We start from the raw sequence: 26,557 nt of genomic DNA, 5'->3' as shown, positions 1-26,557 counted from the left end.
TTCATTCACAATTTCATTTACTTGTGATACTTTGCCTTCCCACCTCTGTCCTCGCTGCTGCGAGATCAAACAATTCCTGGGTGCCCAGGCTCATTTCCCTCAGAGCCAGGCCAGCTCCCCTGAGCCCTGGAGCAGGGCCATGCATGCTGTGCCCTGGGGCCAGCCTCTCCTGGCTGAGTGTCCCAGCAGTCATGCTGGAGAGCAGAGGAAGCACTCCCAGGGCACCAGTGTTCCCCCAAAGGTGACATTCTGCCAGCAGCACCACAGCAGAACCCTCCTGTCCCACTCTTGATGATTCCTGGGGAGCAGCAGGGCCAGGGAAGGGCTGTGAAGGTGGCAGGGCAGGAATCCAGGCTGAGCAAGCACGTGCTGTCCTGCAGCAGGCCCAGGAGCCTCAGGGAGCATCGAGGCACCAAGGGGCACAACCGCTGCTGCGTGTCACACAGCAAGAAGGAACTGAAACCACCTCCTTCAGTTTTCAGTCATCCTTTAGACTCTCAGCAGGCTCCTCCCTCCTGTGCCAGCAGAGTCACTTCAGCAGCGACTGGAACACTGAGATGACGGGGTCCTCGTGGCTGGTGACCACCAGCACGCTGCGGAACTTGTCAAACAGCATCAGCAGCTGGGAGCGCCGCATGTTCTCATTGTACATGATCTCCTCCAGGTGGTGCCGGCCTCGGAAGTAGTGCAGCAGCCTGCAGGGAGCAGAGCAAGGGAGCACGTGGGCCAAAAGCAGCTCAGACTCATAGTACCACCCCCAAGGTCTCCTCTCCCATGGGATGCAAAGCAGAAGGTTGTTTGGGTTTTGTCCCTCATTTGCATGAAAAGGGAATTATATCATGCCTAGCACAGAAATCCCCTGGAAAAGGATGGGATTCATCCACTGTGGCACTTTGCCAAGGTCCTCCTTGGATCAAGAGGTTTCTCAGTCTGGGGCATTTCCCAACACTGTCAATTTTCAACTTAGTTAATTCCAGAATGTGAGCAAACTCAAGTGCCAACAAGCCTTGAGAAGTCAGGACATGGCAGATTTATTCTGTGCTCTCTTAGCTAAGCCTATAACTGCCCTTTGTCACAGGTCTGCATCAGGGGCCTGGGTACCTGCACTGCCTTTTAGAATTAAGAGCAATTTTCCCTCACAGCAGCCCAAGGGGCTTTGTAACTACAGGTCCTGCAGTCAGGGTTTGGGCAGCTTGGGTTGGGTGGAGCAGTCACAACAGGGAGATGGAAATTTTGGTGGTAGGCACCACAGAGAAGCTGTGGGAGTTAAAAATCCCCTGAAGCCCAAGCTCAAATCATGCTGGCTTCTTAAATTCCCTATTCTCTTTAAACAAAGACAGCACAGATATCCCTTTGCTGGCCACCAACATGCCACAGCCATCAGAAAGCCTTGGCCCTGCACAGTCAATCACAGCAGGGCCCACCACAAACAGCAGAAGTCCCCAGTGGCCCCTCCCCAGAGTTCCCTCTGAGCCAGCCCCCCACATGAAGCCTGAGTTCGCTGCTCAGTCTCTTGTCTCAACACCCTCCCAAATGTCACAGCCATGCCCCACGTGTGACTCAAATACTCCCCACCCCGTGAAGGCCCCAAGGCCAGAGTCCCTTCCCAGCTCCACAGCCAGCTGTGCCTCCACACTGTTCCACATCACACTCTGTGCTCCAGCAGCCTTTGCTCATGTTCCATTACCCATCTGCAGCTTCGTGCCAACTGACCATAAAAATGAGTGCCGATGACATGATCTGTTTTCCAACCCATTCACACATCCCCCATGCAGGAAAAGCCCTCAAAATACACTCAAGAGCCACTTGGGCACTCTGGCCTGTTTTGGAGGATGGAGTGGCTCCTGCTTCCCCTGCAGGACCAACACTTGCCTGGCTGCTCAGGGTGGGTGCTCCTGTCACCCACCAGCCTCACAGGAAAGGAGTCACCGTGTAACAGGGGTCCCCCCATCACGTCCCACTGTGATGGAGGCAGCCCAGTGCCACTGGTGTTTCTCTGCTTCCCAACTTGCCATGTCCCTCCTCTCCCCCACGAGCTGTGTGGGCTCAGAGCAGGATCCTCACTGGCAGCCCCAGGCTGGGCAGCCCCAGCTCGCTGCCAGCTCCCTCCTGCTGTTCCTCTGCCAGCTCTCGAGCTGGCACCACTATGGAGAACACAACTGTGCCTCTGTACCTGCAGCAAACAACAGGGACAAGCTCCAGTCTTTCCACACCTGGGCTGTGCATCTGACTTTTGCACTGTCTCCCACTGGGTATTGGCCTGAGGCTCCTTGGCCACCTCCCCTGGGCCAATGGCAACTGTGAGCACTGAGAAGTGGTAGCTCACAGGGACAGTGCCAGCCCTTGGGTGTGTCAAAGACAGACTGTTCCCGCAGATATGAACAAAACATTTGTATCTTACATCTCACAGTTCACAAAGTGATTCTGGGGATTCCCTTCCCTGTGCCAGGCTCTTGTGCCCATGTGCTCATACCCTGCCTCAGCTCTCTTCCATGCAAATGGTACAGCCTGGGCTTTCCACAGCAGCACAAACTGAGCAGTTTGCCAAAAAACAAATCCATCTTATATTCAGAAAGAGTCTGGATTTGTAACTGGTCAAGACTAAATACTTTCCACTCCAGTAAAAGCTAGAGAGGATATTAAAGAATATCACAAAAAAGCCAGCTGGAAGACACCCCCAAAGTCTAGCCAAGCATCCTGCTCCAGCAGGACTATTGCTAATGCTGTGGAGCTTTTTCCAACCCTTCAGAGATGGAGATCCCTCCACATGCTTGGGCAATCTGTCCTGGGCTGCACCACACTCCCAGGGAGGAGGTTTTTCCAGAAGTCCAACTAGAATCTACAAGGCTGTCCTCAGGACTCACAGCTCCAGAGAAGGTAGGCACTGCCTTCATCTTTTTGGGCAATGAACATTTATGGACACAATCAGCATGAGATGGCACTTCCTGGGGCAGTGACACCGTGTTTGAGTCCCTCTGAAGCTGCACAGGTGTGTCTGCTGACATGTGCACATCCAGATGCAGCAATGGAAGATCATTGCTTTCCATTGCTCATCACTGTTTTCCCCTCCTCAGGCTGCAAGAGCTGCCCCTCTAATGGCACACTCCCACACACTAAAAAGAAAAGGATTCTCTCAGACTAGCAATTGAAACAGAATTAGCTTATTTCTGGCTAAGGAGACATCCCTGCCACAGCACTGCTTGAAACCAGGGCAGAACTGTCCACGAGCATTCCTCAGTGGAGGGAAGGATCTCACCTCCCAATCTCAGAATCTCTCACCCAAATAAGCCCTGAAAGCAGCTCCACACCCATGGCTTGGAAGAGAAGCCATGAGTGCAGCCTCCAACTTCTTCAGGCTTCAAAAGCACTGCTTAATGTGCAGTGAGCAAGGCTTAGTGTACATTACTCAGGACCTAGCTCAAAAAGAACTTGTCTCCTTCTCAAGCTTGCTCCTGGAAGGACATGCCCACCTTCTTTAAGTTGCACCTTAGGAAAGAACTTGGATTTAAATTTTAATTCAGTGTATGGGAGTTAATGCAGCCAATGCTGGAGCCAAGATTTAGTAATTCCTTACTTCCCCTTAAGGTTTCTGCCTTCAAACACCGTCTGTGCAGAGCCCTGGACAGGCACCAGCACTCTGTGCTGGAAATAGCCCATCCCTCTGTGTGCACACATAGCATCCTGGGAAGGACAAATTCCACAGGATATTTAGGGCACTGGTTGTGCATTTATAGCACTTTGCTCTGGAGGCAGCTGTGAGAGCAGAGCAGGGCTGGAGCAGTACCTGCATGAGGGTAATGAGGGAGATCAGCTCCTTCAGGCAGCTTCAGCATGGTTTTTTCTCTTTCATTGAGAGCAAGAGATTTACTCACTCATCTATGATGGTTATGACACAAAAAGAGAGAAAATACACCACAACCTACAGGTTGTGGTGTCTCATAAAACCAGCAGTAACCAAGAGGGTCTGGCATGAACATTCCTACATGTACACTGCAGCATCTGCCCACAGGACCCATCTGTTTATTGTTTATTTACTGTTAATCTGTTTGTTCCTCACTTGTGCCTCAGAGCATCTGCATTTGCCAATCCAATCTGTAGTAGACTGGAAATTCTGACCTGGTAAGGCCTGGGGATCTGCAAAAGAACCTGGGGCAGGAGCAAACTGCACAATAAACATCACTCAACTGGTTTCACAAAGAAATTAGAGTCATTTCTTGCATCTGCAATTCCAAAGCTTCCAAATGGATCTTTTACCCAGCTGAAGGGATGAGAGAGGAGCAATCACAATATCCTTTCCTCTCACTAGGATAACTAAGAATCTGCATCACCACTGAACTGGTCCAAGGAGTCCCCCACAAATTCTGTCTTAAGATATTAAATGTGATTTTGTTGTTACTTTTCTTTCTCAGTGGTTTTGTAATGACTTAGCTGGTAATAAAGAAAAAAACACTTCAGAGTTCTCAAGTGGCCAATGTTGCCTCCCAGTCAGAGCATATTCTCTGAAGAGTTGCAGAAGATGAAGAAGACAAATAATTCAGAGAGCAGTAACTACCCACATGTTTTGAGAGCTCTGTCAAAGTCCCTGAGCTGTACTCTGCCACAGACAAGGAAAGCATCTTCCTGCTACTACAGCTTCCCTGGGCTACCTGCCTGTATCCATCCTAGGGCAAGAACCAGGTTTTCAGGGGATTACCAACTGAATCCAGAATATGGAACAGCTGCAGTCCTTGCCTCAGGTGGTTTTCTTCCCCACAAGTACAAAAATCAGTGAAAGTTGCATTCCAGTGATTCCAATGAGTTTTGAAATCCTTTGGAAGAAAAAGTATTTCCCCCTCCTCCCTTCTTCCCAGATGGCTGCTCTGGAAGTCATTCTGCTTTTACCACGTGTAGAACCACAGAGTGCCTGGTTTTGTTGAGTGCAAATTTGTAACAACAAAATGTGTGCCACTGATCACACACCCTAATGCCTTTAGCTTAACTGACCTAAGCAGTGAGCTCCCAACGCTGCCAAAGACACCTTGGGACACTCTGTGAAAGTATTCAGGCTGGCTCTGTGTCTCATGTTCCCATGGAGTTTAGAAACTGTAAAATTAAGGAGAGCTGGCTTGGAAATACCAATGGACACAAAATGGAAGCGTCAGCATCACTGGGTCTCTGCCTTGCCTGCTTACAGTGTTTTTTTAGGCTGATGCAATTTTGTGTCTGCCATGTGTGGACAAGGAAAACTGGCAGACAAACAGTGAAGTCCAACCATACCCCCTGACACTCCTTCACACGCCCAGGACTCTTTGTTACCACGAGTTCTTGTGCCACAAATATTAGTTTGTATTACAGATGAAATACAGGAGCAAACCCAAAAGAATTTCTCCTCCAAATCCCCAGGCTAACAGGATTTTCTCAGACTGCACACCAATCCTTCCATAAAGCAGGGAGGATAAGAAACAATGACTGCATCCTGCACTGCTCACCTTGCAAACATGCGGAGATCTTCTGGATTCTGGGCAGCTGGGACATTCAGGATGGCTTCCCGCTCGTGTTCCAGCAGGCTTGCCAGGAGATTCTCTGTCATCCTCTTATTTAGGGGTGAGTCCCCACCAGGTATCAGCTCAGCACTGGAATTATCCATGCTAGGGCTTGTCAGAGTCATGTCATCACTACTGGCTATCAGGGCAAGAGAGAGACACACATACACACTGAGTTTTTATATTCCTCAGCATAAAGATGTGAAGTTTATCAATTCAGGCTATTTTTGTGCAGCCTTTCCAACTAATCCCTCTTCTCTGGAGAGCAGAGAAAGTGGCTCTCCAAGTACTCCATGAATCTGCAATTAGTCATATGACAACACAGCAATTTTCTCAATGGGAAATTCAAATTTTTCAACAGAGTCATCAATTTGTGTCAAAAATTGTATTTCTGGAGACCATAAACAGTCCATAAAAAGTATATGAAAAGAGAATTCCCAGACAGCTGTGCTGGAATACCGTGAAGTGGTAACATGAAAAGCCTAACAGCACAGAAGGTGGGAGCAGGCAGAGAGGCCAAGAAGCAATATCCTCTTGTGAGGGAGCCAGAAAAAGCAGATCACAGACTCATCTGAATCATGTTCCAAGATTTCTGCCCTAATTCATGACTCCTGTAAAGCTCAAAGTTATACAGAGGATCTCTCCCCATATCCAAGCCCAGTGGTGCTCTGAGAAGGCTGCTCAGAAGAGCACAGGCAGGAGAGTTTGGTGATTTCAGCATCATATCTGACTCATTCTCTTGAAAGAATGCTTTCCTGGAATCACCCTGAAGAATGGCACTGGGGAGATTAAAGAGATCAGGGGACATAAACAAAAATCAATCATTTGTGACAACAAAGCCAGTTCTGTGTCTCCTCAGGTGGCTCTAATGGCTCTACAGCCCACAGAAACCAATGCTGCTTGAACAAATTCTCATATTTTCTTTCTGTCCTGAAAACCACAATCTACCAGAGGAACACAGGGAATACTTCTGAGTGCAGCAAGGGAGGACAAAGTTACTTTAAAAAACAAATAAGTACCTCACATAAAAATATTTTACAGGACCAAATGAGAATTTGGCAAATTGCAAAGCATTACTTCTTTCTAAAAAGAAGTCTAATAGCCTCTAGGACTTTCACCAGTGCCCAGCTCTAAATTTAGGAAAGGCTGGACCTAATTAGCAAGTACTGCAGCAAGAGGAGATGTCTCATTACCAAGGCCTGAAGGCCCTTGGCAGCACTAAGGGAAGCTCTAGAAGTGAGGTGGAGTCTGAACAGCAGAGAAAAGTCTGCTCATACTTGGAGAGCCAAAGCTGAGAGCGTTGGGGGTGCTCAAACTTCGTCCCCCAACCCTGGCAGTGAAGGGCATGTCCTCATCCTGGGCTCGGAACTCCTCCTCGTTCGGGGGCACCATCAGGCACACGTAGGTGTGCAGCTGGATCAGGAGCCGGTGCTGGAGCATCCAGATCACCATCTGGATCAGCTGGGTCTGCAGGGGGAGAAACAAGGGGTTAAACATCTGGGAAGTGAGATACAGGAGGAAAACAACACACAAAGGGTTCGCTTGGTGAGTAATGAGTCACATGGAGAAATGCTTCTCGCCCCACACAAGAGTTTATCTCTTTTCTAATCACAAAAAGGTGACCAGACACAAACCTTCGTCACACTCAGAGCCCCTGTGGCTGCTTAGGCTGCAGTGGAGCCTTTCATGATCCACATCTTCATGCAACACTGACCAGCACAGCCTCCAAGGAACCTGCCCTGCCCCTGCCTCAGCTCCAGACCAGTTTGCTGGTTTCTACACAAGGGCCACTAAAATAAATCACTGAAGGGTTAATCCCAGATGATCAGACTGAAGTGCAGGCTCCTCTGGAGAGCCAGAGAGAGGGCAGGGTCATGGGGCAGAGCTGAAGCACCTGGGAGGTGGCCAGGAATAGGAGCCCTTTGCTGTCAGATGGGGAACTGCTGTTTAGCCGTGGGAGAGGCTCTGGAGGTTGGAGCCTGACAGAGCTGGGCAATACAGAGCCAGCAGCACCAGCCCTGGCAGGGGACAGCAGCCTGAGCTGCCAAGGAATCCTCTCAATGCACAGTCACCATCATTTCACCTCCCTCTGCTACACACAGGGCCAAGCTAATAAAGACCCCTGCATTTTCAGGCAGGTAACAGACTCAAAAGCAATGAGCTGCATTAAACATTGCCCAACACCTGCTGGACACCCACACCACGGGCAGAGCGAGGGGCAAGAGTTTGCAGGGTTTGTTTTCAGAAGTCTTGGAGGAGGAGCCTTCAAAATGCATCATTGTGTCTTGATTTCTGCATAAAAAGCCTTTTCATATCACTGTAGGCAACTCTTGTAGCAAAGGGCTCAGAACACAGTCACTGACAAGGCTGTTTGGGGATTTCATAGCAACCACCACTGTTTTGGTGAGACAAACACATGCAGCATGAGCTCAGGCTCAGAAGGAAGCTCACTCTGCTGCATTAATCATCAGGGTAACAGGCCAAATCACAATAAAAGCCCCAAACCCAAGTTCATCAGCCCACATAATTTTCCTTTTTCCATAAATCTGGTAATTCTCAGTTCCTCCTCTGCTATCAAACCACAGAAGAAACCTCTTCTGTTTGCAGACAGAGACACACCCTGTCTTTTCAGGGATTACCACTTCTGGGGGCTCAGTGGGTTTTAATCTTAAAACATATCTGGGATCACCTTCAAACATGCATTTTTTGGAAAAGTCATAATTCATTTTACATGTTTAACAGAAAATTTACAGAAGAGGAAGGTTGGCAAAAGACACCAAAGACATAAATGCTTTGCTAAGATCTGAAGCCAGCCTGGAAGAGCGAGGTTTACTCCAGCGATTACGCTGCTGAAATCCTTCCTTCCAGTTGCAGGCCTGGATGGAAAGATGGCTCATTTATTTTACTTAAATTTCCAACCTGTTGGCACACAGTGACACCTGATTAGCAAATGAAAGAGGTCTGCACATTTCAGAGCACAAAACAACCCTGGAAAAATCCAAGGAGACGGGAAGACAGGCTCTGCCAGACCTACAGAAGCAGTGGGTAGGGCCTGACCCAGACCAGCCCCCCCTGGGCACTCTGGTGGTTCCATGACTTACAAAAACAGCCAGTTTCTTTTGTTGCAGCCCCATGTGCATGGAGAGTCTCATCCAGCCCTCTCTAATCCTGCACGAACACCATCACCTCCACACTCCATGGAAACACCTAGAAAGCCACCCCGAGGCAGCAGCCATGGCCCAGTGGAACAAGAAGCCAGCAGGAGTGGGGTTACAGCTTTACAGCCACAGCTTTGTGCAAACAGCCCCTGCCAAACACCTTTGTGCCTCCTCTGGGTGGGACAGCTGGACATCTGAGAGCTAGAGGAAACTCTTCTTCCATCCTGAAGTGACCTGAACAATCATCCCTAGACCAGACACTGATGATCCCTGACATTTTTCTGTACTGGCCAAACTTCAGCAGGAATTTGGTACCTCTTAAAACCCAGTCCTAGAAAAAGCCCAAGTGCTGCAGCATCCTGCATTGGTCCCTGCCCATGTGATGAGCTTTGTGCCACCACTGCAAGTGCCTCACGCCATTCCCATTTCCTCCAGGTTTAGACCCATTTCTTACCAAAGATCAGCTCTAGCAAAGGCTTTGCTAACACATTCTGCTGCCTGTGCTTCTGGACAGCAGCACTGAATTTCCATCCATTCTCCATCTGCTCCTCCCAAGCTCCCACAGAGCTCACCCAGAGCTGCAGGAGCAGAGGCTTCCCTGCACCATCTGTGCTGTGCTGGCTGCAAATGCTGCTCCTTCCCCAGAGGTGCAGGGTTCTCTCTGTGCCTGCTCTCAGGGCATTTCATTAGAGATGAGCTCCTTGCTGAAGCCAAACAGGCTGGGAGCAGCTTCCCAGGCAGGGATATACTTCATCCCAGGACTGCTTGCCTCAGTCATGCTCTGGCACAGCAGGAATCCAGATTTTTTTGGCTGAAACACCAGGATTGTGATGGAAACATAACGTGAAACATTTTCTATTGCTTGATTTAACTACCAATTCAATCTAAATTTTATCCATGTTCCTTTCATGCTTCCTGTCTGCCCCTGCTGCCTCTTTCCAGCCTGCTCTGGGGGGGTCCTGTCTGCTGCAGCAGCCACATCTGGCTTGCTCCTGCTGGCACGGAGCAGCCCAGGGCCATTCCCAGAGCGGTGCCAGGGTGTTGTCATGCAAGGCACTGGTACAATGCCCTGCTCTGTGCTCACTGGCACAAGCAAAGATGCTGCACTGGCTTCCAAAAACACAGCACTGCACTGCCCAGCTGAGCACTTCAGGATGGCCAGAGGAAAGCTCAGCCCCAAGTCTTGGAGAGAAAAGATCCAACATTCCTTATTCTCTGGGGCCATTTGTAAAACTCTTGAGAAATGTGTTAAATTTCCTGCAAGGATTCTTTTCTTTCCCAGGCCTAAAAAGTTAAGGATAACTGGGAGCAGCAACAGGGTCAGGAAAGGGAAAACAGCAGCCTAGAAACACTGAATCCCAGCTTGGTTCTCACTGTGTGAGGAGATAGTGAAAACACAGCTTGTTTTGCCTGCTGAAGCACACAAGCCTGGATTATCCAGTTATTTGATATAAATCCTCTTCAAGGTCTGACTGGAGAACTGAGGGCTGCCTTGGCTCAGGATGATGACATCTTCAAAGCCACTGGGGTGCAGGGATGTTTGCTGAAATGTATTACCTTCCTTCAGCATTCAAACCATGGTGTTGCATGGAAAACACATAAGCTATGAAAACTTCTCCCTGTTTTACAGGAAACAGACTCTGAAAACTCTTACTGATGTAGGATGAAACATTTACTGTCTAATATTGCCATTTTAATCATTAGGGAACAGCTCTGAATTCCCAGCTTAACCATTCCCTCCATTCAGGCCTAGCATGACATAGTCTTTTAACTTACTGTGCTAAACCCCTGATTTTATACCCAGTCCAACTGAATATAAATGCATCTTAATCCCACTTCCCAACTTCTGCCAACAAAAGCTCCTGTGGCTCCTAATGCCTTCCAGCAGAGCAGCCCCATGTGCAGTGTGGCTCCCTGAAGACACAGCTGCCCATTCAGGGTGTGCAGGCAGCTCAGCTCCCCTCCCGCTCCATCCCCTGACACATTTTCCTGCCTCATTTTCCATGAGCCCTGCACAAAGCTCAGCACGTTTTCTGCAGGCAAAGGCAGGGGCTTCATCTCCCTGTGCCTGACTCCCAGCAGGATGGCCCAGACTGACTAAAACAAACATGAAAAGTTAAACAGATTTTGTTCAGAAGCTGCAGCTGTCCTGCTTTCCCATATGGTTTTGGGCTTTTTTTCCTGCAGTTATCCACATCCCATCAAGACAGAATTAAAGAACCACAATAATAATGACAATGTGCATTATGATAAAGGGGTGCAGGAAGGAAATGAGATGTCTAATTCACCTAGGAACACTCCTTACAGGTGAGAAAATCCCTCCTGCTAGTCCATGTCTGTTCAAGCCAGGGCAGAGAGGTGTTACAGCTTCTGAAGCAGATAAATTGGCTGAGGTTACAGTGCAGAGGAGGGGAAGCCACAAACATCATCCCTAACTCTTGGTTTGCAAAGCAACTTTGTGCAGAATAGCTGGGTAAAGAAATGTGACGCTGGACAAAGAAATCCTTCTCCTGAACAGCAGATCAAAGCCTTCTCCTGCACCAGCAGCAGTGCATGGTACAGATCCTGCCAGTCAACATATCCTGAAGGCTTTGGGTCACCAGGTGCTCCTGTGCTTTCCCAGGAGGTCTGGAAGGTGTGTGCAACCCACTGAGCAACCCCAGAGCTCCACCCCAGCGTGCCCTGCACTCACAGCAAGGCTGTGCCACTCGGGAGGAGAGCACAGGGACACGAGCCAACAGCCACAGGCAGCAGAACAAGGACAGCTTCTTTGGGGTTGGGGCAGAGGAGATGCAAACTGCTTCTTTTCCAGCAAAAACACCAAAAGGCAAGATGAGTTCCCTTTGGTGTGAACCCACAGGATGTCCCCACCCCGTGGCTGCACCCTGGTGAGATCCAGAACAAACCCAGGCACTGCAGCAAGTCCTGGTGACATTACAAGTCACTATGGAGCTAAGGGACAACTCACTGGGAAATGGGGAGAACAGTTTCTGCTTCCCTCACCCCCCAGCTGCACAAGCTCTGCAGACATCACCTTCCTCACTCTGTGCCAGCCCTGGAGGTCACTGCATCTCCCTGAGTGAATTCCACCTGCTAACCTGGCAGAAAACTTGTGCAGCTGAAACAAGTTAAATGAACAGAGTCAGGCTGGACGGGAGCCAGAGCCTTAGGAAAGGGAAGAGGGAAGGGAGGAAGGCTCCTGTGTGCACACACCTGGGAGGGGGAAGGAAAAGCAGAGCCTTGGCTCAACAGCACCAAGATCTCTTGAGGTCAGCAGAGCTGAGGGCATGGGCTCATCCTCACCCTGCTGCTGTCCCAGGGAATCCAAGGGAAGCACAGAGAAAGGGAAGCAGCAGGGAACACTGCAGGGATACCAAAATCTTCTCAACTGACACATACACACTGACCAGGGGTCCACTGCAATACACTGCTCCTCATCTCAGGCAAGAAAAGAGATCAAGATGACAAAATCAAGAGTTTCAGTCCCTGGCACAAGGCACAGCTGAGAGCCCTGGCAGGCCTGGCACACACCACTCACCTGATACCTCCTACCCACTGACAGGCAGACAGCAAAAGCAGAACACAGCCTTGCACTCCCAAGGCAGTCCTGTCCTTGCTCACATTGTTCATGTCTTGTACCAGCCAAAAAATACCACAGCACACCAAGAAGAAAGATGAGTGTCACTTTGTTTTCTCATCTACCCAAAGGAATACAGGAATTCCACTTATGTAATGGTAATTGAACAAAAATAACTTGGTCTGCTTTCAAATCAAGCAATATTTTTATACAAAAAAACAGGAAGGGCTCTGAGAGCTCTCCTGTTTCCTATGGTGGGTTTTATTAATGCCTTCTGTATTTTTTACCCATCCAGAATCACATGCCAAAAGCAGGGAGCCAGTCCCATGCTCAAGAGAAGAATGAAATGGGATGGATGCCCTGGATGCCATGAGGCCACAGCAGTTTCTGTAGAAGGTACACCTCCTCCCACAGTACTGACCCTCAGCACAGTGACCTTCAGGAACACAGACAGTGCCCTCAGCCTGATGAAAAGCACGAGATAACTGGCAATCTTTAAAGCTAAAAAACCTCACATCCCCTCCTGTGAACACAAAGAACAAAACTACAGAGGAAAGTCCCACCTTTGCTAATTTTTTTCAAAGGCAAAGCGAATACATTTTGACAATATTTACAGTTCAGAGTACAACATCTTTTATCACAGCAAAGCTTAACAAAAACCCACCCACATTTCATTAGATTAATTGTTGTATTGATTAGATCTCTGTGAACTACAACTGGAGCCTGACCACTTCAGGGCAAGGATTGGAGTCACTTCTCTTAAAGACTAAAAAACCAAAAAATAATACAGGAAGTCCTACATAGGTAAATCAAAGTGGAAGAAAATGTTCTGATACAAAAATACATAAAAATTCACTCTAAACTCCCCTAAGAACTGTCACACTTTGCTTTATCAAAAAAACCACAGCTTTTCACAGTATCACCCTTCATCTTTCCAATAAGGCTGAAAGGATGATGAAAGCAAGCTGTGCTGCTGACCCTTAGGACCCCACCACAGACAGGTGAACAGCAGGGGAAGGTTCACACTAAAAAAACACTTTAGCACTCCATCAGCTCTGGCAAGCATTTATTGCACCCTTGTTTCAAGGCATAACTGTAGCAGTAAGTGGCAGACTTTTATTTATGTATTTTTAACAAAAGTAGGACATCTGAGAACAACCAGAACTATTGAAGAAGTATTAAGGCAAGTAATTAATTTTAAAAGGATTACTGAGAATGTCTCCTGAAGCTACTGCAGCTAGAATAAAATTAATGCTATGACTTCAGCTTCAATTTTCAGGACACTTACTTATCTGTAACTACAGTGGGGTCCTGCTCTTCCCCTGCCTCCCAAGGTGGCAGCTGACCAGTACATGCTACTGGGATTAGACCTACATCATTAATTATCTTTATCTCTGACCATTATCTCTGCCAGCCTGTAATTACAGCTGTGCTGGAGTGCAAGGGGATGGTAATCTCTGTATCTGAGCAGGGGCTAAACCCATGGAGCCACCAAGGCACCCAAGTCTGAAGGCCAGAAACAAACACAAGAAACCAGGCAAAGAACTCTGCCTATGCTTCCTTTGCCACCCTGAGCCACAGTCAGAGGTCCAGGCTCTTCCATCTGGGAACAGAACAGTATCAGCCAGGAGACCTCAGGTTATTGAGCTCCTTCCTGTGTTCCACCAGTTCCCAGAAATGCCACAAGCCATGATCGATGCACAAGCAGAACAGCTCACAAATCCCAAATCCATATTTTATTAACACAGATCTGAACACTAAGAAGCTAATTCAGTGACACATGGACTTCTGCTGACCCCATGCTGAGCCTACTTCCTCCAAAAGCCTTTAAACAATTCCAGTTTTACAGCAAAACCAAGTGAACAGACAGATTGCTTTTAAAAATAGATTGTGAACTTGGAGCAGATGGAATAGAATAAAATCAAATGTGATTGTGAGGAATCCACAAACTTGATTCAGCCCTACCAACTAATGACAGTTTGGAACAGACCAAATGGAGTTTCAGTTTTCCCTACTACATCACTCCATGAAAAAAAAACATTCTAACACTTATTTTAGGACTGTGCTTTGCCAGCACAGAGCATCCTCTCACCTTGAACATCCCCACAGCTTTTTGGCATAAGGACATGAAACAATAAATCATAAAGCTGGAAACACAGTAATTGGGAACTCGTAAATGTGCAACAGCAGGTTCCTGGCTGAGTGCTCCAGGAGCAGCAGAACAAGGAGCAGTGCCCAGCTCACCTCCTGCACAGGCGGCGCCAGAGGGTTCTTGAACTCGGACAGGGACACGGGGAGGGAGAACTTGGCCAGCATGGAGGGCAGGTTGTGACCTCGGAACTGACAGGAGAAGGCATCTGCCAGGGGAGAGTAACTGCAGGAGAGAGAAAAAGGCACAGATCAGCTCTGTAATGCTGCTCAGGGTAACTCTGATGCATTTAAGTATTGCAGAAGTGCCAATTCCCAAATGTAATATTCTCTGTGATCTAGAAAACCCCTGAGCATAGTTGATGGCATGTTGTGTCCTGCAGAAGGCAGCCAGCAGCTCATCCACTTTCACCTCAGCCTTACATTCAGCTCCAGCATTTTATTCAAGGCATGGAGGGAATCCAGAGGAGAAAAATGAAAGCGATAAAAAGTCCAGACCTGTGCAGGCTCTGATCAAAGGGACAGAGCTTGGGCAGGGCTGGGCAGGATGCACACACGACCTCTGAAAGTGCCAACTGCAGCTGCAGATGTGCTTGTGCCCCCTCCCCGTGCTGACAGGACAAGAAACAGGACTGAGCAGAAGTAAAGTAAATATCAGGAAAACTGTCTGCCTTAGCATTTCCATCTCCAAAGCTCTTCAAGAGCAGCACTGCCATATTTGACACAGGCACAGTTGTTGCTGAATGACCTCAAGGTCCCTTCCAGCCCTATTTTTATATTTCCATCACCAAAGTTTTGATTTAAAACTATTTTCCTATAACTGAGTTCCAACACAGAGTCTAAAAGCATCTCAAAATCCAGCAGAGGAAGGGTTGCCAATCTTCAGCACAGCAAAAATACCCACCCTGCCTCCACATCTTCCTTGCAGTGGTTCTGCCTGCTCTCCAAATGGCCATGCTGCCCTCTTGTCTGTGACAAGGCACACAGTATGGAATGCCAGCACATGAAACAACATAATGGCAACTTTTGCTACTTTTGATTCACTCCAGGTGTGCCAGCTACACAGAGAGCCCTACAAACCATTCATTTAACTTAATCATTAAGTATTTTGGTTTGTAAGTGTTCCCATATTGGACATTCAGTGAGCAGGAGTACTAAAAATACTGACAGCAGCTCCACAGGCTAAATATTGCTTCCAGGGCCCTCACCACCACAGAGGAATATTGATCTGCCCTGCTGCTCCTCCCTGCCCACGCTGGCTGTGCAAGTTCAGGCTCATGTAATGGACTGTGTTTTGCACAGTCTCAACAAATTCATGAAGAAAGATCCCACTCTGTATCCAGTCAGGGAAGGAAAGTGCATCTGCACTCCTCAGCACTGTGCTGCCATCAGCACGTTTTCCTTCTACTTACAGGCAGACACTGGCATTTGGAGAAAGCATGTAGACGTTGTTTTCACAAAGAGGATAAATAATAATTGCTTTGCCCCAGTAAACAAGATGTGCTGCAAGCTGGAAAACCTGTATTGAGAAAACAGGGGAAAATTAGGGGAGCAAAATCAATATACAAACACTCAGCAAGCGTTCCATACAACAACAAAAAGAGTCTTGTTTGAGCTGAAATGAAAGAAAAATGTTCCATCCTTTCACCCTGCCTTCAGAATAAATTCATGGTTTAATATAACATGTGGCAGATCAAAAAGCGTTTGACAAGGTTATGAATTTCCAGAGATTCGCTTCACATTTCTAAGCAACTTAGTATTTCCTGCCTCAAAGGAATTCCTTCAAACTGTATCAATAAAAGTTTCATTTCTTTTCATGCCCCCCAAACTTTTTTTCTTATGCACAAAATGCATTGTGTTATACATGAAAAATAAAATGTGTGAGAAATAAAACAAAAAATCAGCTTCTACTATGACAGAAACATAAAGGAAACCAACACTGCCTTTTTACTGCATAGAGGCATTTCAGTAATGAGCTACACAAAGTATTTTAATATGTTAAACAAGTCAGTGGTTGCTAATGGCTCTGGAAAAGCCACATAAATAGTGTCTACAAGACATAAAATCCAGCCTGTATCATTAGATGCATTTAACTGTGCTTTTTTGTGGAGAGCAAAACTACAGAAGCAGTAGGGAATTTCCAGAGTTCATCCCATAGCCAAGTAACACCACAGAGCACTGCAGGCAGACCTGGAGCTTTATTACAAAGCAGGACCTTTCCCTTGGAACAAGAGAAGGCTCTGACCTATGAACATGTGATGATGAGCTGTGTTTCCCCTGTCACACAGAGCACAGGTTGTGCTCCTGGGTCTGCATCGACCCTTAGGAGCATGGAGTGGCTCTTCCTTCTCTGGGATCATCTCATAAAATCATCCCAAATCATCAGTTATCCACAGGGGTCTCTCAGTGGCCTCACAACTCACGTGAGTGCCACAGTCTCATCCTTTCACTGACACAAACTTCTCTTTCCAAGGGCTCCTCACATCACCTCCAGCAATTCAGATTTGAGAGCTGGTTGTCACTACTGGAAAGGCATTTGGAAAGAGATGCTGGCTTCGGGACACTGGCTCAAAATCTTTGCCCAAGCCTAAACTAAATCTTCTTCCCATGACTGCCAAGTCTGAGCATTGATGGACTGAGGGAAATGGATGGGAAGGTTTTACAGGCATCCACAAGTCTTTGGTAGAAAAGATCTTGGCAGCTCCAGGGGAGGCAGCATATTTGGCCATGGCAGCTGTAAAGCTTCACTTGCATTTTGGGTACTTCATTTGCAAAGTAGACATCAACATGCCAGGAACAAGACAGGCCACTGTGGTGTCAGTCAGGAGTACAATTTGCTCTGGTTTTAGCTACCAAACAGGAGGCACAGAGAAGACAGAGCCACCGTTCTCAGAGGGACACAGGGACAGGTCCTGAGGCAACATACACAAGGAGAACAATGGGAAATTCCCATTAGAAATGAGGAAAGGTTTCACTCTGATGCTGGTCAGGTGCTGGACCACAGAAGCTGTGGGAGGCACCCTTGGAGGTGCTCACAATTTGAAGAGAAATTTTCATCAGGCATTAATGGACTTGTCCTGAGCAGTGGTGATGATTAGAGACCCCCAGGGTGGGGACTCCCATCCCAGACAGGACGTGGCTGCAGGGCTGCCCAGCACTGTCCCTGCAGCCCTGCCCTTTGTTTCCCCAGCCTTTCCCCAGGCTCCAGGGCTGGTACTTTGTCCCTTCTCTCTGCTCACACTGAGGGAGCTGCAGTGCTCCTGCCCCACAGAAACCCACAGGAGAAAACACCTCATGGTTGAAAAGGCTCTCAGCAGCTGCTGACAGCTCCCCGTACCTGCAGCAATGCCAAGTCAGCATCCTGAGCCAGTTGCTGCAAATTCTTCACAGCAGAGGTAGTTTTAATTACTCTCACCAGGGCAGGAGAGCAGTCCAACGGGAGCTCATTAAGCAATGACTTCTCATCATTTAAAAGTAATAAGGCATGGTAAGGCCTGCAGAAAAATAGAATACATTTGCACAGTAAACTGCAGCTTCTCCTGAAGGCTTTGTTATTCCCACACCACGATACCTGGGGTCATCGTAATGGTAAAAAAAGAATTTCTAATATAATCCTTTTGCTCTAATTGGGTTCAAAATTAGCTTATTTTTATGTCACAGCATAAGACGCTTCCTGTAAAAAGAAGACAGAGGGTTATATGGTAACTGGATACCCCAGTGACAAGGAAAAAAGGCTGCACTGTATTGGCACACAATTGAGAGCAAGTCTGAAAACTGCTCATCTGCATTACTGAAATACAAGACGGAGTAGAAGAAAGGAAGAAAGCAGAAGTTAGTTAATTTTGCAGGTAAACAAACACAGGAAATAAGGACTTGGGCTCTCTTTCTTCCAAAAGCAGAATTACTTCTGGGTCAACAGATTAAAATGAATACACAATTCCTGGCTGCAAACAGTGCAAGCTACTCCTGCAGCACCCCCTCAGTACAAGCATCTAAAGTGAACACCAAGGCTGTGGCTTCCCACCACCATGAATCCAGCAGCACCCCAGAGCCACAGCAGCAGCTCCAGGGAGTCCTGCCTGAGCCCAGGGCCCCCTCCTGCCCAGCCCAGCCACACCATCCCCCTGCCTGTGCCACCTCAGACATCTGCAGCATCACCCTGGGAACAGGAGCAAGGACAAGCCACACTCTGAGGGGCAGAGCTTGCTCTTACCTGATAGATTTCAGACTTCTCTCGATTGCCTCTGGGGGGATGAAGTTGGTGGCGACATAGTGGATTTTGTGAGGAAGGCAGAAACTCACTTCCAGCCAGTTGTTGATGTGTAAACGAACCACCCCTGTCGTGCAGAGACTAAAACAGGAAGGCAATAAATGCATACAGCATTTACCCTGTATCACAAATTAAAAAACTGGTCCAGGTCCCACCTGCAGAGAAACCAGATCAGGACAGGAAAAGACTGAATACACCTGTCTGTCCCCAGGCTGGCTGAGGACCAGCTGACTCCTACCTGCAAGGGTCTCCTACACTTGGACTTACAGAGCACCATCCCCTATAGCATTTTGAGGGAGATTTGAAACACTTCACCACTGACCTTCTACTCCCTCTGCTCTTAACATTGCAGCAGTGTCTCAAGTCAAAGTTTATTCAAGATCTACTGCAAGGCAAAGGAAAATTCCCTAGGCCAAAGCTGCAAAGGGCAAAGATGAACTGGGCACACTGTCTTCACCTCCAATTTCCATCTTCCCCTCCAAGGGAGAAGAGGATGTCTGTACTGGGCAAGGGCTGTTCCAGGCAGCACATTTCCACAATAACAGCCTCCTTGGGCTCTGCTTAGGTTGTTTGTTTCCTTACTAACCTGTTCCTGCTTGTCACATGAAATCACAAACGTGCTTCTTACATGGTTTCTTCATTCTAGGAAACCACAGGGACTGAGCTAAGCCCTTAAGCTGACTCCAGACAACAGGACCAGAGTGGAAGTGATGGATGTCTCAGGAATAATGAAGACAATAAAGTCTGACCCTGGTGCTCAGCCTGAAAGCAACAATAAGCCTCTTTTACTGAAAAAAACAGAAAAGCTGGAGATTAGAGCCAGGAACATCATTCGGGTGCTTCTACAGAAGTCTGCAAATCTAGACAAGAGGTGGAATAACCTCAGGAGGGAACTATATTTACTTGAAATGGGTAATGTAGCATAAGGAGCTAAGCCAGCAGCACCCTGCAAACCCTCACAATATTCCCATTCCACGGGCAGGGAATGCTGGCCTGGGAACAGCTGTGCTGGGAAGAAGCAGCAAGGCCCACTACACCTCTTCTTGAGTTAGGAACACATAACCTTGCTGATCAATCTCAAGCAACAGCTAATCTTGTACACACTGGAAAACTGTATTTCTCCATGGCCTTTGATTTAAACTTTTTTTACCAGACAATGCTTTTTGGCTTAAAATCAAATTTCAAAATATGCACTCTGAAAAATTCCAGCCTGAATTTTAAATTCAAAGTGTTTTGAGACTCACAATTTGACTTTTGTGTCAATTACTGCCATGAATTTCCCCCTCTACACAAAACAGATTAAAAAAGATGCCAGAAACAGGCTGGGACCAAATAAAAGTCTTGGAAAAAGTCTTTATGCAGTGATTTAACCATTTATAACCAGCATCCAACTGCAGGTCACAAACTAACATGCTCTTTCTCAAGCTCATCTGGCTTGTGTAGCGGTTTGGAGAGAGCTGAAATTCCAGTTTTAAACAAAAACATTGGGTAGCTTTGGCTGCTGGTGCAGCTACTCACCAAACCACAACAGAGTGGTGAGGGAGCAAACTCCATCCCCTCCTGCCTCGTACATGATCAGACTCATTGGGGAACATCTCACTGCAGACAACACTTTTCAAAAGGTTCTGTTCTCAAATCTTGCATTGAACTCTGGAAAATGCTGATTTTTCAAGCTGCAAATGGAGCAGATACTGTGTGTTTTCCTCTTTTTAAAAGGAACTGAGAGGGTGAACCCAGTGTCTCTCTGGTCCCCCCAGCTCTCATCTGCCCAGAGGCTCCCAGCCCTGAAGGAACATGCAAAGCACAAACATCTCTGGTTTAGTTCACTAAATGCTGCAGCTCCAGTAACACTGCTTATCCCACCACAGAACAACTGACAGATAAAGCTGGATTCCCTCAAAATACATCAGGGAAAAGGGCTGAAGCTGTGGTTATCCACATCATCTCCCAGGCCAAATCCTCCCAAGGAGAAACATGGCAATAAAGAAATGAGACAAGAAAGTTCAGAGACCACCTGAAAGCTGGTGGGGTTGTAGAAACAGGTTACCCAAGACCAGCAGAGATACATGAAAGCACAAAATACTTGCAGGGACATTTTCCTGCAGAGTTTAACATTCAGAAAAAGATCCAGTTGGTTCCTTTCATTCTGTGGTCTAAGTGCACTAAGGCAAAAGCTTTAATTACATAATTACACTCTCCACAGCATAATTTTGTCTACAGTGCACTACAACAAGAGCCTAGAATTAAAGACAACAAGAAAACCAGATTTTCAGTTCTGATCTGGATCTTAATTTCATTCTTCTGCATTTGCATTCAGCTGTACAATTTCCAGCCTTCATTACAGCTTTATGCACACAATTCCTCTTTCACCTGCCCCTCCTTGGAAGGAAAATAATTTAAGTGCTTGTAATTTGACAAGGAACAAGCTACACCCTCCAGCAGCAACACTTGCAACTGCCCTTAGCCAGACAGCAGGGTTAAATAATGTCCCCAATACAGACACAAAGATTCAGGCAATAGGATATTAAAGCCTCCAAGACATTTTATTCCATAAAAACTTAAGTTTCAACACTCTTTTTTTTTTTACTCTCTGGTTTGATAACACCTGGTGAGCGATTTGAGGGATACATGGGCAAGGATCAGGATGATCAGATAACAGAGTTTAAAACTGAGACAGGGAGAGGCAAGCAGGAAAAAGCTGTTTAATGTCTCTCCATCATAAGGCCCATGAGACATCTCATGATACAAAAAGGAGCAAAGTTCAGAAGAAATAGAAAGAAACACAGAAAGTAGTTAAGCCATGGACCTCTTTATCAGAGGATGCTGTGGTTGTTAAATATTTACTCTGGCTCACAGGATTGTGGGCTAATTCCGGGAAGTGAGATCAGCTGAAAGCTGCTGAATGTACAGAAACCCCTCCAGAGCTGCAGGAAGCTGGGGAATATTTTAGGGACTATCACTGCTCTTTTGCTCTGTTCTGCTGTGTCCTCAACTGTGAGCTACTGCCCCAAAATGAGAGCCTGAACGTTTGGCAGTATCTCCCAGAACTGCAGCCTTTTCCATAATTATTGGCAAAACAAAGAAATCCCACTTCACATTTATAAAAGAGTTATGAACTTTTACATATACACACTTCATATCACGTCAGTCCTGTTTATATCAGAAATTAACCCCATGTTTTCCAGTGTGGTGGAGGTGGGCTTGTAGCTTTGCAGTTTGTTTTTCCTACAGGTTGCGACTACTCAGAGCTTTGAAATGATTTCACATTTCCTTATAAAGGACAAAGGGCTATACTTTGATAAATAAATGTAGGTGGATTGTATTTTATAGCACAGCCACAGAAATCACATCTAATAATTCATTAAGTCTCATAGAATTATTCCCTAAACTGCTGAGATGGGCTAAGTCTACCACTAATTTCAAGTCCCACTAGGCTAAAAAATAATTAGACTCTTCTGTATTAAAAAGAAGAAACAAACAATCCAAACCTCCCCCAAAACCTCTCCATACTTTCACTTTTATTCCAATGCAAAGCTAAGAGAGGTTTGCTAGAACCAGACAGGCAGTTAGTAAGTATCAAGCTCACATATTATCTGCAGCTGCAGATAAAACTATGTGAAAGCTTCTTAAAAGAGACACATATTGTAACAGCAGTAAGTTTTTCAGCACTGGAAGTCCTGAAAACTTTCTTGGGCCTAAAACCCATTGCTTTCTGTTCCACACCGATGCTTCAGCTTCAGGACAAGATGAATGAAGACTCTCAACTTTCTGAATTAATCCAAAGGAAACATTCTAGTTCTCTCCATTAGAGACAAAATCTCCCAGGAAGTAGATGCTGAAAGCCTCTGAGCTGTCTGAGTGCAATATCACTCCATTTCTAGTCAAGATGTCCTGGGTACTGATCCTGCCTTATGGAACACAGGCATATCATTCAAAACTAAGGAACACTTTGAATGACAAAAATATTCCTCTACTTGTGGTTTTGCACAAACCAACCTGCTCAGGGACGTGTAGGGTCTTGCCTGAAATACCTCAGCACCATCTACAGGAAGCCAAGAGCTCAACAGCACCTCTGGAGCAACCCTGGAAATTGGGCTGGAATTGTAGAAATCAGCAGGCACTTGGAAATGCTAGTTGGAGCAAACCTCAAACAGAGAGCTGGGCTCCATCTGCAATTCAAAGTGCTCTCTCCACTCCAATGGCTGTTCCCCTACATCCAAAGGCTATGCCAGAAGTTTCTGTAAATTTAGAGCAGCACGTTGTCACCGCCTGCATCCGAAGGTTTACCCTTCCCAGCAGTCCTTTCTCCTTTAAAAGCAACAGAGCAAATCTTTCCATCTTCCCTCTGAGGTCATTCACACTCCTCCACACTCTCTAGGTGGCCTAAATCCCTCTTGAAATGTGGTGTCCAAACTGGATAAAATATTCCTTGCAGCAGAAGTTTTACAACTGTGAGCAGGACTGGTGCCTATCTTACAGACAAGACTTATTTTATGCATTCTTGTCTATCTCCTCTTTTTTGTAACCCCATGTCACTTATGACCTCACTTCACAGAAGACCACACAGACTTCACAAAGAGCTGCTACCACACAGGAATGATTAATTCATCCTGGACATGCAGAAAAAAATTGTATTTCTAGAACCCTTTTTCTACATTACTAAAAAATAATTTTAAATCTATGCCTGCGTGGAAAAGTGCTGCAGCTCCTCTCAGTTGATCTGACTGCCAGTATAACAAGCATATTTCCTGTGCTCTCATATGAAGTATTAATAGAAAAACCCTGCAGAACATCTTCTTATCACCCAACAACACTGTCAGCTCCTTTTCAAGTACCACTTTCCAACCAAGCACACAGGCACTTCAGATTTTTACCAACACCTTATTTCTTACATTTGCTTTTGACAGTGTCATACAAAAGTGTCAAAATCCAACTTGCACCACCTCTTCCCCATTTACAATGCCTAAATGAGGAAGAAACTGCCTTGTTTTACAGCTGGGGGCAGCATCAAAGTGTATTTCTCCATGGTCTGTATTCCTCCTTATCTCTGGGAAGGCTCATGTCAGCAGAGTCCACGAGCTCCGTGTTGCTACAGTCACAGCTAAATGCCACAAGATGTCACTGTGTCCCTAAAATATTTGGAAACACGATCAGGGTTTGCCCAGTCATAAATACATAGCCCTGGAGGAACAGAAAAATATAATTGCAATATTAGAATTACAGGCTGCATAAATACTGCCTTACTTAAAAGTTTAGTACAGGTTTTGTGCAAGGTGTGTGGAGCTGTATACCACACTCCTTCAAACGAGATGAAATTCACAGCTCTTGAACACAAAGAGCACCTTAGCAGAAGTTTTCTGATGCTCTTTGCAACCATTATATTATTTAGGCTCCCAGTGCCTTACCTCACAGGGCTCTGATCCCCTTTGTACAGGAGAAGCCACAACCCAGGGAGGATAAAGGGCTCCCTGAAGAACTCCAGCCTGATTCCCTGAATGCCTGACAAACACCCCAAGCAAGGGACACAACATCTTCCCTCTCACACAGAGGTTCTGTGTCCCTCTGTCCAGGCCCTTCCCCAAGCACATTTCCGGACTGCAGGAGACTCTGGGCCTGAGGAGGCAGCACTGACAGGCACAACCTCCTGCTCAAGTTCAACTCCAGCCCCACACTGCTTTGAAATCTTTGCCAGAACTTCTAATCCAGTCAGGAAACAGCATGTTACACTTTCCATTCTGCTGGAAGTCTCAGCATCTCATCCAAATTTGCGGTCCAGAGATGCACAAATGGGGCCAGGGCAGTAGCTGACTTGTCATCAGTGCTCCTGCAGCACTTTCCCCTTAGCTGCAGGTTTAGAGCACTTCTCCAGTGCTGTGATATTCCTGTTATGACACTTGTCAGTTCTACAGTTCACTTGTTATTAATGCCCCTGAGCTAAGGAAGAAAAAAATAATTCTTAAAGCTGTGACAGACATCATCAGCTTTTAAGAACAAGATGCCAAAGACAGACCAAGGTAATGATTAGGGTAGCAGTTCTGCAAACACTTCACCTGACTGCCAGGCTCCACGTTGCTCTACCTGGTTTAAATGATTAACAGCATGAAGAAGTGGGTAATATCCTTAGGAACAAAGCCAAGGCATTTCAGTGAGAAATTCTCACAGCATTCTGTGAGCTAGGACTAAAATCCAACTTACCTGTCATATGTCTCTTTGAGATCTCTGGCCAGCTTGCACTTGGGTAGGATGTGATGAAAAGGTGACTGGGGCCCTTCTGTGGCTACGGAAAGATTCAAAACAAGAAAATAACTGACTTCAAAGAGTTTCCTCTTCACCCACAAGGTATCAACCTGTATCTTAGGGACAGAATTTGTACCATTTTAATCTACAATTATCTTTCAAAGCTTTTACAATAATTCAAGTTACACATTAAGATAATAATAGTGAATTATTGCCAGCTTCTGCTAAACCTCAACTCAGTTAAGTACATGTAACCAAATTTGACAAGTGATGACTTTAAATGCTTTGATTTTCTAGATGTTAGCTTTAATTTTTAATGCTTACAGCAAGATGATGCATCACCATCAAAGTTCACCTTAAACAGTGCATATTGTTACAGTACATTTTCCAAGTACAGTCTATAAAAATGCTCTGCAACTGTTTGGTGGCCAAGTAACAGCATGTAAGACCAAAGCTTCCACATGAGGAGTCTGGTGACTCAGCAGACAGCATTAAAGCATGCAAAACTTGCTCTGGGTTGGGTGAAGCAGGCCACCCAGGAGCTCTTCGATGTCAGCCTGACAGGGACAGGCAAATATGATGGCTCAGTGCACAGTCTCCAGGGATTGTGCTGAACTTAACTAGCAAAGAAAGCAGAGAAACTACTCCACCTCTGAAACTCACATCTCGGCATACAGACAGTGAACTTGGCTGAAGCAAAATGCAGGGAAAAGCTGTCAGAATGCCACAGAGCACCAAAATGTGTTCACAGTGATCCCAGGCACAATCAGCACCTCCCCAAGGGAGTGCTCCTGGACAGAGCCACTGCTGCTGAAAGCACTCACTCTCTGACATGGCAGACACCTCGTCCTGGATGGCCAGGATGAGCTTGGCCTCGCGGGTGAGGTACTGGCAGCGGCGCTCCTCGTGCTGCAGGACGATGGCGATCCTGCGGGACAGGTTGTGCAGGCAGCTGATCACGGACGGGTCCGCGTTGGCCTGCGGGGAACACGGGCACACACTGAGCCACGGCCACGTGGAGCTACAGGGATGATGGGGAACAGGCAAATGGTTTTCCATTGACACCAAAAATCAGCCTCTTGACTGGAATAAGAACAGAATTTTCTCTACCCACAACTAAGCAGAAGCTCAGCAATGTCCAAATGTAATCTGGATTTCTAAGCTTGTCTATGTGCATCAAAGGAATGCCACACCTGGAGCAGGATAACCCCATCTGGATTGTTTTTCCAGTTGTTAGTAGGCCTTTTACTAGAAGAGAGCAAAGACCTCAACTTCACACAGTGAGACAAGAAAGTGTCAAGCTATTTGAAAAGGCAGAATATCCCAAAGTTCAGGTTAAACTCACTGGCAGCACAGGGCCTGCAGTGCTCTAACATATCCCACTCACTCCACATTGCCACACTGGTGTTTGTCCTATGTACTGACAAGGCAGTAACTAGGTAACAATTACCAGTTCATGACCAACATTCTCATCCCAAATCTGAATTAATTTGGATTTACGCTCCCAAAAAATTCACAAATATGGCTTATTACTGACACTGCATTTATGAAAGCCCCAGAAAGAAAGTGCTGGAAAAATCTATCATGTCAGTACAGCTGCCAAGGGGGGTGGGGGGAAATTCAGTAGCTCCAGCATGAGTCAGCA

At 46.6% G+C, this 26,557-nt stretch overlaps 1 protein-coding gene and 1 long non-coding RNA gene across 16 annotated transcripts in view; both read right to left on the bottom strand.

Moving 5' to 3' along the window:
• Nucleotides 1-26,557, bottom strand: part of NPRL3 (NPR3 like, GATOR1 complex subunit) — a 41,327-nt gene continuing 14,770 nt past the window's right edge. For 4 of the 15 annotated variants that reach the window (XM_058849369.1, XM_058849370.1, XM_058849377.1 and 1 more), the window contains 9 exons: nucleotides 25,737-25,890; nucleotides 24,871-24,952; nucleotides 18,619-18,756; nucleotides 17,743-17,899; nucleotides 15,818-15,924; nucleotides 14,502-14,631; nucleotides 6,800-6,989; nucleotides 5,469-5,661; nucleotides 1-695 (listed from right to left, as the gene is read on the bottom strand). In XM_058849369.1, the coding sequence (XP_058705352.1) occupies nucleotides 530-695; nucleotides 5,469-5,661; nucleotides 6,800-6,989; nucleotides 14,502-14,631; nucleotides 15,818-15,924; nucleotides 17,743-17,899; nucleotides 18,619-18,756; nucleotides 24,871-24,952; nucleotides 25,737-25,890 (1,317 nt within the window). In that variant the 3' untranslated portion in view covers nucleotides 1-529. Of the gene's footprint in view, nucleotides 696-5,468; nucleotides 6,302-6,715; nucleotides 6,990-14,501; nucleotides 14,632-15,817; nucleotides 15,925-17,742; nucleotides 17,900-18,618; nucleotides 18,757-24,870; nucleotides 24,953-25,575; nucleotides 25,601-25,736; nucleotides 25,934-26,026; nucleotides 26,444-26,557 lie in introns of those variants that run through there. The other 11 variants (XM_058849378.1, XM_058849379.1, XM_058849381.1 and 8 more) reach the window with 11 other exon arrangements.
• LOC131584358 (uncharacterized) lies at nucleotides 20,467-24,860 on the bottom strand. Its single transcript, XR_009278734.1, has 3 exons — nucleotides 24,081-24,860; nucleotides 23,634-23,856; nucleotides 20,467-22,913 (listed from the first exon to the last, which is right to left on the bottom strand). It is a non-coding gene; the product is annotated as an uncharacterized LOC131584358 (long non-coding RNA).

The sequence above is a fragment of the Poecile atricapillus genome, chromosome 14 (genome assembly GCF_030490865.1).
Source record: "Poecile atricapillus isolate bPoeAtr1 chromosome 14, bPoeAtr1.hap1, whole genome shotgun sequence".
In the NCBI taxonomy this organism is placed as follows: Eukaryota; Metazoa; Chordata; class Aves; order Passeriformes; family Paridae; genus Poecile; species Poecile atricapillus.
Note: the sequence above shows the minus strand (reverse complement) of the source record. Positions and strands in the feature narration are given on the sequence as shown.